Source organism: Oncorhynchus mykiss, chromosome 23, assembly GCF_013265735.2.
Source record: "Oncorhynchus mykiss isolate Arlee chromosome 23, USDA_OmykA_1.1, whole genome shotgun sequence".
Taxonomy (NCBI): Eukaryota; Metazoa; Chordata; class Actinopteri; order Salmoniformes; family Salmonidae; genus Oncorhynchus; species Oncorhynchus mykiss.
Genome location: NC_048587.1, coordinates 1,688,252 through 1,702,500, shown reverse-complemented (window position 1 = coordinate 1,702,500; position 14,249 = coordinate 1,688,252). Strand labels below are relative to the sequence as shown.

At 45.8% G+C, this 14,249-nt stretch overlaps 1 protein-coding gene across 7 annotated transcripts in view; it reads right to left on the bottom strand.

Annotated features, from left to right (window-relative positions):
• The window catches only part of exoc6 (exocyst complex component 6), a 139,633-nt gene that overhangs the window by 61,518 nt on the left and 63,866 nt on the right, over positions 1–14,249 (bottom strand). For all 7 annotated transcript variants that reach the window (XM_036959708.1, XM_036959709.1, XM_036959710.1 and 4 more), the window contains exon 8: positions 6,639–6,707. In XM_036959708.1, the coding sequence (XP_036815603.1) occupies positions 6,639–6,707 (69 nt within the window). The remainder of the gene's footprint in view (positions 1–6,638; positions 6,708–14,249) is intronic.

Genomic DNA, 14,249 nt, shown 5'->3' with positions numbered 1-14,249 from the left:
GCACTTCACAGAGTGGTCGTTCCCTCACAGAAATATACAAATAAAACAAAGCAGATGTTATTGGTCACATGACCAGCCCTTAACCAACAGGTGACCAGCCCTTAACCAACAGGTGACCAGCCCTTAACCAACAGGTGACCAGCCCTTAACCAACAGGTGTAGACCTCACAGTGAAATGCTGACTGACCAGCCCATAACCAACAGGTGACCAGCCCTTAACCAACAGGTGACCAGCCCTTAACCAACAGGTGACCAGCCCTTAACCAACAGGTGTAGACCTCACAGTGAAATGCTGACTGACCAGCCCTTAACCAACAGGTGTAGACCTCACAGTGAAATGCTGACTGACCAGCTCTTAACCAACAGGTGTAGACCTCACAGTGAAATGCTGACTGACCAGCCCTTATCCAACAGGTGTAGACCTCACAGTGAAATGCTGACTGACCAGCCCTTAACCAACAGGTGTAGACCTCACAGTGAAATGCTGACTGACCAGCTCTTAACCAACAGGTGTAGACCTCACAGTGAAATGCTGACTGACCAGCCCTTAACCAAAAGGTGTAGACCTCACAGTGAAATGCTGACTGACCAGCCCTTAACCAACAGGTGTAGACCTCACAGTGAAATGCTGACTGACCAGCCCTTAACCAAAAGGTGTAGACCTCACAGTGAAATGCTGACTGACCAGCTCTTAACCAACAGGTGTAGACCTCACAGTGAAATGCTGACTGACCAGCCCTTAACCAACCGGTGTAGACCTCACAGTGAAATGCTGACTGACCAGCCCTTAACCAACCGGTGTAGACCTCACAGTGAAATGCTGACTGACCAGCCCTTAACCAACAGGTGTAGACCTCACAGTGAAATGCTGACTGACCAGCCCTTAACCAACAGGTGTAGACCTCACAGTGAAATGCTGACTGACCAGCCCTTAACAAACAGGTGTAGACCTCACAGTGAAATGCTGACTGACCAGCCCTTAACCAACAGGTGTAGACCACACAGTGAAATGCTGACTGACCAGCGCTGAACCAACAGGTGTAGACCTCACAGTGAAATTCTGACTGACCAGCCCTTAACCAACAGGTGTAGACCTCACAGTGAAATGCTGACTGACCAGCCCTTAACCAACAGGTTAACTTTACAGTGAAATACATAATTACAATCCCTTAACCATCAATGCAGAGTTTAAAAGTGAGACTATTATTTGCAAAACAAAAAAAGAAATAATTACACAACAATGACGTGGATACAGGAAGTACCAGGTAATAACATGGCTATATACAGGAAGTACCAGGTAATAACATGGTTATATACAGGAAGTACCAGGTCATAACATGGCTATATACAGGAAGTACCAGGTAATAACATGGCTATATACAGGAAGTATCAGGTAATAACATGGCTATATACAGGAAGTACCAGGTAATAACATGGCTATATACAGGAAGTACCAGGTAATAACATGGCTATATACAGGAAGTACCAGGTAATAACATGGCTATATACAGGAAGTACCAGGTAATAACATGGCTATATACAGGAAGTACCAGGTAATAACATGGCTATATACAGGAAGTACCAGGTAATAACATGGCTATATACAGGAAGTACCAGGTAATAACATGGCTATAGACAGGAAGTACCAGGTAATAACATGGCTATATACAGGAAGTACCAGGTAATAACATGGCTATATACAGGAAGTACCAGGTAATAACATGGCTATATACAGGACGTACCAGGTAATAACATGGCTATAGACAGGAAGTACCAGGTAATAACATGGTTATATACAGGAAGTACCAGGTAATAACATGGCTATATACAGGAAGTACCAGGTAATAACATGGCTATATACAGGAAGTACCAGGTAATAACATGGCTATATACAGGAAGTACCAGGTAATAACATGGCTATATACAGGAAGTACCAGGTAATAACATGGCTATATACAGGAAGTACCAGGTAATAACATGGCTATATACAGGAAGTACCAGGTAATAACATGGCTATATACAGGGAGGTAATAACATGGTTATATACAGGAAGTACCAGGTAATAACATGGCTATATACAGGAAGTACCAGGTAATAACATGGCTATATACAGGAAGTACCAGGTAATAACATGGCTATATACAGGAAGTACCAGGTAATAACATGGCTATATACAGGAAGTACCAGGTAATAACATGGCTATATACAGGAAGTACCAGGTAATAACATGGCTATATACAGGAAGTACCAGGTAATAACATGGCTATATACAGGAAGTACCAGGTAATAACATGGCTATATACAGGAAGTACCAGGTAATAACATGGCTATATACAGGAAGTACCAGGTAATAACATGGCTATATACAGGAAGTACCAGGTAATAACATGGCTATATACAGGAAGTACCAGGTAATAACATGGCTATATACAGGAAGTACCAGGTAATAACATGGCTATATACAGGAAGTACCAGGTAATAACATGGCTATATACAGGAAGTACCAGGTAATAACATGGCTATATACAGGAAGTACCAGGTAATAACATGGCTATATACAGGAAGTATCAGGTAATAACATGGCTATATACAGGGAGGTAATAACATGGTTATATACAGGAAGTACCAGGTAATAACATGGTTATATACAGGAAGTACCAGGTAATAACATGGCTACATACAGGAAGTACCAGGTAATAACATGGCTATATACAGGAAGTACCAGGTAATAACATGGCTATATACAGGAAGTACCAGGTAATAACATGGCTATATACAGGAAGTACCAGGTAATAACATGGCTATATACAGGAAGTACCAGGTAATAACATGGCTATATACAGGGAGGTAATAACATGGTTATATACAGGAAGTACCAGGTAATAACATGGCTATATACAGGAAGTACCAGGTAATAACATGGCTATATACAGGAAGTACCAGGTAATAACATGGCTATATACAGGAAGTACCAGGTAATAACATGGCTATATACAGGAAGTACCAGGTAATAACATGGCTATATACAGGAAGTACCAGGTAATAACAAGGCTATATACAGGAAGTACCAGGTAATAACATGGCTATATACAGGACGTACCAGGTAATAACATGGCTATAGACAGGAAGTACTAGGTAATAACATGGCTATATACAGGAAGTACCAGGTAATAACATGGCTATATACAGGAAGTACCAGGTAATAACATGGCTATATACAGGAAGTACCAGGTAATAACATGGCTATATACAGGAAGTACCAGGTAATAACATGGCTATATACAGGAAGTACCAGGTAATAACATGGCTATATACAGGAAGTACCAGGTAATAACATGGCTATATACAGGAAGTACCAGGTAATAACATGGCTATATACAGGAAGTACCAGGTAATAACATGGCTATATACAGGAAGTACCAGGTAATAACATGGCTATATACAGGAAGTACCAGGTAATAACATGGCTATATACAGGGAGGTAATAACATGGTTATATACAGGAAGTACCAGGTAATAACATGGCTATATACAGGAAGTACCAGGTAATAACATGGCTATATACAGGAAGTACCAGGTAATAACATGGCTATATACAGGAAGTACCAGGTAATAACATGGCTATATACAGGAAGTACCAAGTAATAACATGGCTATATACAGGAAGTACCAGGTAATAACATGGCTATATACAGGAAGTACCAGGTAATAACATGGCTATATACAGGAAGTACCAGGTAATAACATGGCTATATACAGGAAGTACCAGGTAATAACATGGCTATATACAGGAAGTACCAGGTAATAACATGGCTATATACAGGAAGTACCAGGTAATAACATGGCTATATACAGGGAGGTAATAACATGGTTATATACAGGAAGTACCAGGTAATAACATGGTTATATACAGGAAGTACCAGGTAATAACATGGCTATATACAGGAAGTACCAGGTAATAACATGGCTATATACAGGAAGTACCAGGTAATAACATGGCTATATACAGGAAGTACCAGGTAATAACATGGCTATATACAGGAAGTACCAGGTAATAACATGGCTATATACAGGGAGGTAATAACATGGTTATATACAGGAAGTACCAGGTAATAACATGGCTATATACATGAAGTACCAGGTAATAACATGGCTATATACAGGAAGTACCAGGTAATAACATGGCTATATACAGGAAGTACCAGGTAATAACATGGCTATATACAGGAAGTACCAGGTAATAACATGGCTATATACAGGAAGTACCAGGTAATAACATGGCTTTATACAGGAAGTACCAGGTAATAACATGGCTATATACAGGAAGTACCAGGTAATAACATGGCTATATACAGGACGTACCAGGTAATAACATGGCTATAGACAGGAAGTACCAGGTAATAACATGGCTATATACAGGAAGTACCAGGTAATAACATGGCTATATACAGGAAGTACCAGGTAATAACATGGCTATATACAGGAAGTACCAGGTAATAACATGGCTATATACAGGAAGTACCAGGTAATAACATGGCTATATACAGGAAGTACCAGGTAATAACATGGCTATATACAGGAAGTACCAGGTAATAACATGGCTATATACAGGGAGGTAATAACATGGTTATATACAGGAAGTACCAGGTAATAACATGGCTATATACAGGAAGTACCAGGTAATAACATGGCTATATACAGGAAGTACCAGGTAATAACATGGCTATATACAGGAAGTACCAGGTAATAACATGGCTATATACAGGAAGTACCAGGTAATAACATGGCTATATACAGGAAGTACCAGGTAATAACATGGCTATATACAGGGAGGTAATAACATGGTTATATACAGGAAGTACCAGGTAATAACATGGCTATATACAGGAAGTACCAGGTAATAACATGGCTATATACAGGAAGTACCAGGTAATAACATGGCTATATACAGGAAGTACCAGGTAATAACATGGCTATATACAGGAAGTACCAGGTAATAACATGGTTATATACAGGAAGTACCAGGTAATAACATGGCTGTATACAGGGAGTACCAGGTAATAACATGGCTATTAACAGGAAGTACCAGGTAATAATGTGGCTATATACAGGAAGTACCAGGTAAAAACATGGCTATATACAGGAAGTACCAGGTAATACAATGACTATATACAGGAAGTACCAGGTAATAACATGGTTTTTACAGGAAGTACCAGGTAATACCCACTTCACAATAACAGCACTTACAGCTGACTGGAGCAGTTCTAGCAGGGCAAAAATTAGATGAACAGTTGGAAAGGTGGCATCCTATGACGGTGCCACGTTCAATTTCACTGAGCTCTTCAGTAAGGCCATTCTACTACCAATGTTTGTCTATGGAGATTGCATGGCTGTGTGCTCAATTTCACAGACCTGTCAGCAACGGGTGTGGCTGAAAAAGCCAAATACACTCATTTGAAGGGGTGTCCACATACTTTTGTGTGTAAATAAACTCCCTCCCTCCCTCCCTAGCCCCTCAGTCAGAAGTCCCTGTCATTAGGGCTGGTATTCAGAGGAAAGCCATCTCCTCTCTTAAAGTGTACTACTGTTGACCAGAGCCCTATTCCCTATATAGAACACTACTGTTAACCAGAGCCCTATTCCCTATATAGAACACTAGTGTTGACCAGAGCCCTATTCCCTATATAGAGCACTACTGTTGATCAGAGCCCTATTCCCTATATAGAACACTACTGATGACCAGAGACCTATTCCCTATATAGAACACTACTGTTAACCTGGGCCCTATTCCCTATATTGAACACTACTGTTGACCAGAGCCCTATTCCCTATATAGAACACTACTGTTGACCAGAGCCCTATTCCCTATATAGAACACTACTGTTGACCAGAGCCCTATTCCCTATATAGAACACTACTGTTGACCAGAGCCCTATTCCCTATATAGAACACTACTGTTGACCAGAGCCCTATTCCTTATATAGAACACTACTGTTGACCAGAGCCCTATTCCCTATATAGAACACTACTGTTGACCAGAGCCCTATTCCCTATATAGAACACTACTGTTGACCAGAGCCCTATTCCCTATATAGAACACTACTGTTGACCAGAGCCCTATTACCTATATAGAACACTACTGTTGACCAGAGCCCTATTCCCTATATAGAACACTACTGTTGACCAGAGCCCTATTACCTATATAGAACACTACTGTTGACCAGAGCCCTATTCCCCATATAGAACACTACTGTTGACCAGAGCCCTATTCCCTATATAGAACACTACTGTTGACCAGGGCCCTATTCCGTATATAGAACACTACTGTTGACCAGAAACCTATGGGTCCTGTAGTATCCTTAAAGGCTTCTTAGAGTTACGACTCATGAGTACGGTTTAGTATTTAATTGTAACTTTAAATTACATTCTCCAACGCACCTGGCTTAAGCTACCTGAAGCTTCTCTTCACAGTTATATAGGCAGACACAGGAAATAGCTACGGATAGCGGGAAGCAAAGTCTTGAGTCAATACTGCCATCTATTGGTAAACACAAATATAGCAGGTTACTAAAGGTCCTATATCAGGAATAGGGAGCTGTTTGGATGGCACGTTAAGGAACAGTAAATAGTGTACATACCAGAACGGTGTAGATGTGGAGACATCTGTAAACAGGAGAGAAGTCCACCAGGTCCTGGGCTGTTAATACCTGGGAGGTTAAACCACGTTACATTAGATAACACAGTCAGGAGGTTAAACCACGTTACGTTAGATAACACAGTCAGGAGGTTAAACCATGTTACACAGTCAGGAGGTTAAACCATGTTACATTAGATAACACAGTCAGGAGGTTAAACCATGTTACACAGTCAGGAGGTTAAACCATGTTACATTAGATAACACAGTCAGGAGGTTAAACCACGTTACAGTAGTGAACCACAGTCAGGACTAAGGAAGTTAAACCACGTTACATTAGTGAACCACAGTCAGGACTCAGGAAGTTAAACCACGTTACATTAGTGAACCACAGTCAGGAAGTTAAACCACGTTACAGTAGTGAACCACAGTCAGGAGGTTAAACCACGTTACATTAGTGAACCACAGTCAGGAAGTTAAACCACGTTACAGTAGTGAACCACAGTCAGGAAGTTAAACCACATTACATTAGTGAACCACAGTCAGGACTCAGGAAGTTAAACCACGTTACAGTAGTGAACCACAGGCAGGAAGTTAAACCACGTTACATTAGTGAACCACAGTCAGGAAGTTAAACCACGTTACAGTAGTGAACCACAGTCAGGAAGTTAAACCACATTACATTAGTGAACCACAGTCAGGACTCAGGAAGTTAAACCACGTTACAGTAGTGAACCACAGGCAGGAAGTTAAACCACGTTACATTAGTGAACCACAGTCAGGAAGTTAAACCACGTTACAGTAGTGAACCACAGTCAGGAAGTTAAACCACATTACATTAGTGAACCACAGTCAGGACTCAGGAAGTTAAACCACGTTCCGGTAGTGAACCACAGGCAGACATTTTGGGGATATAAAGAAGGAATGTATCGAACAAAAGGACCATTTGTGATGTTTCTGGGACATTTTGGAGTGCCAACAGAAGAAGATCTTCAAAGGTAAGGCATGAATTATATCGCAATTTCTGTGTCGCACCTGGCTGGTTGAAATAAGATTTTCATGTGTTTGTATGCGGGTTTCTGTCCTCAGATAATCGCATGGTCTGCTTTCGCCGTAAAGCCTTCATGAAATCTGACACTGCGGCTGGATTAACAAGTTTAGCTGTATTTTGATGCATAACACTTGTATGTTTAATGAATTCTTATTACGAGTATTTCTGTTTTTGAATTTGGCGCGCTGCAATTTCACTGGATGTTGTCAAATCAATCCCCGGGAGTTGAGCGGGAATGGGGGTGAAGGGATCCCTAAGAGGTTGAAACATGTTGGTATTACAGACTCGGACAGGGAGAGGTTGAAAATGTCAGTGAAGACATTTGCCAGTTGGTCAGCGCATGCTCGTAGTACACGTCCTGGATATCCGTCTGGCCCTGCAGCCTTCTGAACTTTGACATTACTCACATCGGCTGCGGAGAACATGATCACAGTCTTCCGGAACAGCTGGTGCTCTCATGCATATTTTAGTGTTATTTGCCTCGAAGCGAGCATAGAAGTAGTTTAACCCTTCTGTTAGGCTTGTTTCACTGGGCAGCTCTCGACTGTGCTTCCCTTTGTAGTCTGTATTGGTTTGCAAGTCCTGTCACATTTGAGGAGCATCAGAGCCGGTGTAGTACGATTCGATCTTTGTCCTGTGTTGATGCTTTGCCTGTTTTTAGGTTCGTCGGAGGGCATAGCGGGATTTATTATCAGCTTCCAGGTTAGAGTTCTGCTCCTTGAAAGCGGCAGTCTTAGCCTTTTCCTCAGTGTGGATGTTGCCTATAATCCATGGCTTCTGGTTGAGGTATGTACGTACGGTCACTGTGGGGACAACGTCATCAATGCCCTTATTGATGAAACCAGTGACTGATGTGGTGTACTCCTCATGCCAGTGGAGGAATCACAGAACATATTCCAGTCTGTGCTGCAAAACAGTCCTGTAGCTTAGCATCTGCTTCATCTGACCACTTTTTTATTGATAGAGTCACAGGTGCTTCCTGCTTTAATTTTTGCTTGTAAGCAGGAATCAGGAGGATAGAATTATGTTCAGATTTGCCAAATGGAGGGTGAGGGATTTTGTATGGCTTTTGTGTGGCTTTGTATGCGTCTCTGTGTGTGGAGTAAAGGTGGTCCAGAGTTTTTCCCTCTGGTTGCACATTTACAGGCTGATAGAAAGTTGGTAAAACGGATTGAAGTTTCCCTGATTCCCAAATTCTCAGAATGCAGCAGGGCCCTCTGGCCCCTTTTTCTCCGTCCTCCTCTTCACCCAAATCACAGGGATCTGGGCCTGTTCCCGAGAAAGTATCACAGGGATCTGGGCCTGTTCCCGAGAAAGTATCACAGGGATCTGGGCCTGTTCCCGAGAAAGTATCACAGGGATCTGGGCCTGTTCCCGAGAAAGTATCACAGGGATCTGGGCCTGTTCCAGAGAAAGTATCACAGGGATCTGGGCCTGTTCCCGAGAAAGTATCACAGGGATCTGGGCCTGTTCCCGAGAAAGTATCACAGGGATCTGGGCCTGTTCCCGAGAAAGTATCACAGGGATCTGGGCCTGTTCCCGAGAAAGTATCACAGGGATCTGGGCCTGTTCCAGAGAAAGTATCACAGGGATCTGGGCCTGTTCCAGAGAAAGTATCACAGGGATCTGGGCCTGTTCCCGAGAAAGTATCACAGGGATCTGGGCCTGTTCCCGAGAAAGTATCACAGGGATCTGGGCCTGTTCCAGAGAAAGTATCACAGGGATCTGGGCCTGTTCCCGAGAAAGTATCACAGGGATCTGGGCCTGTTCCAGAGAAAGTATCACAGGGATCTGGGCCTGTTCCCGAGAAAGTATCACAGGGATCTGGGCCTGTTCCCGAGAAAGTATCACAGGGATCTGGGCCTGTTCCAGAGAAAGTATCACAGGGATCTGGGCCTGTTCCCGAGAAAGTATCACAGGGATCTGGGCCTGTTCCCGAGAAAGTATCACAGGGATCTGGGCCTGTTCCCGAGAAAGTATCACAGGGATCTGGGCCTGTTCCCGAGAAAGTATCACAGGGATCTGGGCCTGTTCCAGAGAAAGTATCACAGGGATCTGGGCCTGTTCCAGAGAAAGTATCACAGGGATCTGGGCCTGTTCCCGAGAAAGTATCACAGGGATCTGGGCCTGTTCCAGAGAAAGTATCACAGGGATCTGGGCCTGTTCCAGAGAAAGTATCACAGGGATCTGGGCCTGTTCCTGAGAAAGTATCACAGGGATCTGGGCCTGTTCCTGAGAAAGTATCACAGGGATCTGGGCCTGTTCCTGAGAAAGTATCACAGGGATCTGGGCCTGTTCCCGAGAAAGTATCACAGGGATCTGGGCCTGTTCCAGAGAAAGTATCACAGGGATCTGGGCCTGTTCCCGAGAAAGTATCACAGGGATCTGGGCCTGTTCCTGAGAAAGTATCACAGGGATCTGGGCCTGTTCCTGAGAAAGTATCACAGGGATCTGGGCCTGTTCCCGAGAAAGTATCACAGGGATCTGGGCCTGTTCCCGAGAAAGTATCACAGGGATCTGGGCCTGTTCCAGAGAAAGTATCACAGGGATCTGGGCCTGTTCCTGAGAAAGTATCACAGGGATCTGGGCCTGTTCCCGAGAAAGTATCACAGGGATCTGGGCCTGTTCCCGAGAAAGTATCACAGGGATCTGGGCCTGTTCCCGAGAAAGTATCACAGGGATCTGGGCCTGTTCCCGAGAAAGTATCACAGGGATCTGGGCCTGTTCCAGAGAAAGTATCACAGGGATCTGGGCCTGTTCCAGAGAAAGTATCACAGGGATCTGGGCCTGTTCCCGAGAAAGTATCACAGGGATCTGGGCCTGTTCCCGAGAAAGTATCACAGGGATCTGGGCCTGTTCCAGAGAAAGTATCACAGGGATCTGGGCCTGTTCCCGAGAAAGTATCACAGGGATCTGGGCCTGTTCCAGAGAAAGTATCACAGGGATCTGGGCCTGTTCCCGAGAAAGTATCACAGGGATCTGGGCCTGTTCCCGAGAAAGTATCACAGGGATCTGGGCCTGTTCCAGAGAAAGTATCACAGGGATCTGGGCCTGTTCCCGAGAAAGTATCACAGGGATCTGGGCCTGTTCCCGAGAAAGTATCACAGGGATCTGGGCCTGTTCCCGAGAAAGTATCACAGGGATCTGGGCCTGTTCCCGAGAAAGTATCACAGGGATCTGGGCCTGTTCCAGAGAAAGTATCACAGGGATCTGGGCCTGTTCCAGAGAAAGTATCACAGGGATCTGGGCCTGTTCCAGAGAAAGTATCACAGGGATCTGGGCCTGTTCCTGAGAAAGTATCACAGGGATCTGGGCCTGTTCCCGAGAAAGTATCACAGGGATCTGGGCCTGTTCCCGAGAAAGTATCACAGGGATCTGGGCCTGTTCCCGAGAAAGTATCACAGGGATCTGGGCCTGTTCCCGAGAAAGTATCACAGGGATCTGGGCCTGTTCCAGAGAAAGTATCACAGGGATCTGGGCCTGTTCCAGAGAAAGTATCACAGGGATCTGGGCCTGTTCCCGAGAAAGTATCACAGGGATCTGGGCCTGTTCCCGAGAAAGTATCACAGGGATCTGGGCCTGTTCCAGAGAAAGTATCACAGGGATCTGGGCCTGTTCCCGAGAAAGTATCACAGGGATCTGGGCCTGTTCCAGAGAAAGTATCACAGGGATCTGGGCCTGTTCCCGAGAAAGTATCACAGGGATCTGGGCCTGTTCCCGAGAAAGTATCACAGGGATCTGGGCCTGTTCCAGAGAAAGTATCACAGGGATCTGGGCCTGTTCCCGAGAAAGTATCACAGGGATCTGGGCCTGTTCCCGAGAAAGTATCACAGGGATCTGGGCCTGTTCCCGAGAAAGTATCACAGGGATCTGGGCCTGTTCCCGAGAAAGTATCACAGGGATCTGGGCCTGTTCCAGAGAAAGTATCACAGGGATCTGGGCCTGTTCCAGAGAAAGTATCACAGGGATCTGGGCCTGTTCCCGAGAAAGTATCACAGGGATCTGGGCCTGTTCCAGAGAAAGTATCACAGGGATCTGGGCCTGTTCCAGAGAAAGTATCACAGGGATCTGGGCCTGTTCCTGAGAAAGTATCACAGGGATCTGGGCCTGTTCCTGAGAAAGTATCACAGGGATCTGGGCCTGTTCCTGAGAAAGTATCACAGGGATCTGGGCCTGTTCCCGAGAAAGTATCACAGGGATCTGGGCCTGTTCCAGAGAAAGTATCACAGGGATCTGGGCCTGTTCCCGAGAAAGTATCACAGGGATCTGGGCCTGTTCCCGAGAAAGTATCACAGGGATCTGGGCCTGTTCCTGAGAAAGTATCACAGGGATCTGGGCCTGTTCCCGAGAAAGTATCACAGGGATCTGGGCCTGTTCCCGAGAAAGTATCACAGGGATCTGGGCCTGTTCCAGAGAAAGTATCACAGGGATCTGGGCCTGTTCCTGAGAAAGTATCACAGGGATCTGGGCCTGTTCCCGAGAAAGTATCACAGGGATCTGGGCCTGTTCCCGAGAAAGTTTCACAGGGATCTGGGCCTGTTCCCGAGAAAGTATCACAGGGATCTGGGCCTGTTCCCGAGAAAGTATCACAGGGATCTGGGCCTGTTCCCGAGAAAGTATCACAGGGATCTGGGCCTGTTCCCGAGAAAGTATCACAGGGATCTGGGCCTGTTCCAGAGAAAGTATCACAGGGATCTGGGCCTGTTCCAGAGAAAGTATCACAGGGATCTGGGCCTGTTCCCGAGAAAGTATCACAGGGATCTGGGCCTGTTCCAGAGAAAGTATCACAGGGATCTGGGCCTGTTCCCGAGAAAGTATCACAGGGATCTGGGCCTGTTCCCGAGAAAGTATCACAGGGATCTGGGCCTGTTCCAGAGAAAGTATCACAGGGATCTGGGCCTGTTCCCGAGAAAGTATCACAGGGATCTGGGCCTGTTCCAGAGAAAGTATCACAGGGATCTGGGCCTGTTCCAGAGAAAGTATCACAGGGATCTGGGCCTGTTCCCGAGAAAGTATCACAGGGATCTGGGCCTGTTCCAGAGAAAGTATCACAGGGATCTGGGCCTGTTCCAGAGAAAGTATCACAGGGATCTGGGCCTGTTCCCGAGAAAGTATCACAGGGATCTGGGCCTGTTCCCGAGAAAGTATCACAGGGATCTGGGCCTGTTCCCGAGAAAGTATCACAGGGATCTGGGCCTGTTCCCGAGAAAGTATCACAGGGATCTGGGCCTGTTCCCGAGAAAGTATCACAGGGATCTGGGCCTGTTCCTGAGAAAGTATCACAGGGATCTGGGCCTGTTCCCGAGAAAGTATCACAGGGATCTGGGCCTGTTCCAGAGAAAGTATCACAGGGATCTGGGCCTGTTCCCGAGAAAGTATCACAGGGATCTGGGCCTGTTCCAGAGAAAGTATCACAGGGATCTGGGCCTGTTCCCGAGAAAGTATCACAGGGATCTGGGCCTGTTCCCGAGAAAGTATCACAGGGATCTGGGCCTGTTCCCGAGAAAGTATCACAGGGATCTGGGCCTGTTCCCGAGAAAGTATCACAGGGATCTGGGCCTGTTCCAGAGAAAGTATCACAGGGATCTGGACCTGTTCCAGAGAAAGTATCACAGGGATCTGGGCCTGTTCCAGAGAAAGTATCACAGGGATCTGGGCCTGTTCCAGAGAAAGTATCACAGGGATCTGGGCCTGTTCCCGAGAAAGTATCACAGGGATCTGGGCCTGTTCCCGAGAAAGTATCACAGGGATCTGGGCCTGTTCCCGAGAAAGTATCACAGGGATCTGGGCCTGTTCCAGAGAAAGTATCACAGGGATCTGGGCCTGTTCCCGAGAAAGTATCACAGGGATCTGGGCCTGTTCCCGAGAAAGTATCACAGGGATCTGGGCCTGTTCCCGAGAAAGTATCACAGGGATCTGGGCCTGTTCCCGAGAAAGTATCACAGGGATCTGGGCCTGTTCCAGAGAAAGTATCACAGGGATCTGGACCTGTTCCAGAGAAAGTATCACAGGGATCTGGGCCTGTTCCAGAGAAAGTATCACAGGGATCTGGGCCTGTTCCCGAGAAAGTATCACAGGGATCTGGGCCTGTTCCCGAGAAAGTATCACAGGGATCTGGGCCTGTTCCAGAGAAAGTATCACAGGGATCTGGACCTGTTCCAGAGAAAGTATCACAGGGATCTGGGCCTGTTCCAGAGAAAGTATCACAGGGATCTGGGCCTGTTCCAGAGAAAGTATCACAGGGATCTGGACCTGTTCCAGAGAAAGTATCACAGGGATCTGGGCCTGTTCCAGAGAAAGTATCACAGGGATCTGGGCCTGTTCCCGAGAAAGTATCACAGGGATCTGGGCCTGTTCCCGAGAAAGTATCACAGGGATCTGGGCCTGTTCCAGAGAAAGTATCACAGGGATCTGGGCCTGTTCCAGAGAAAGTATCACAGGGATCTGGGCCTGTTCCCGAGAAAGTATCACAGGGATCTGGGCCTGTTCCCGAGAAAGTATCACAGGGATCTGGGCCTGTTCCCGAGAAAGTATCACAGGGATCTGGGCCTGTTCCCGAGAAAG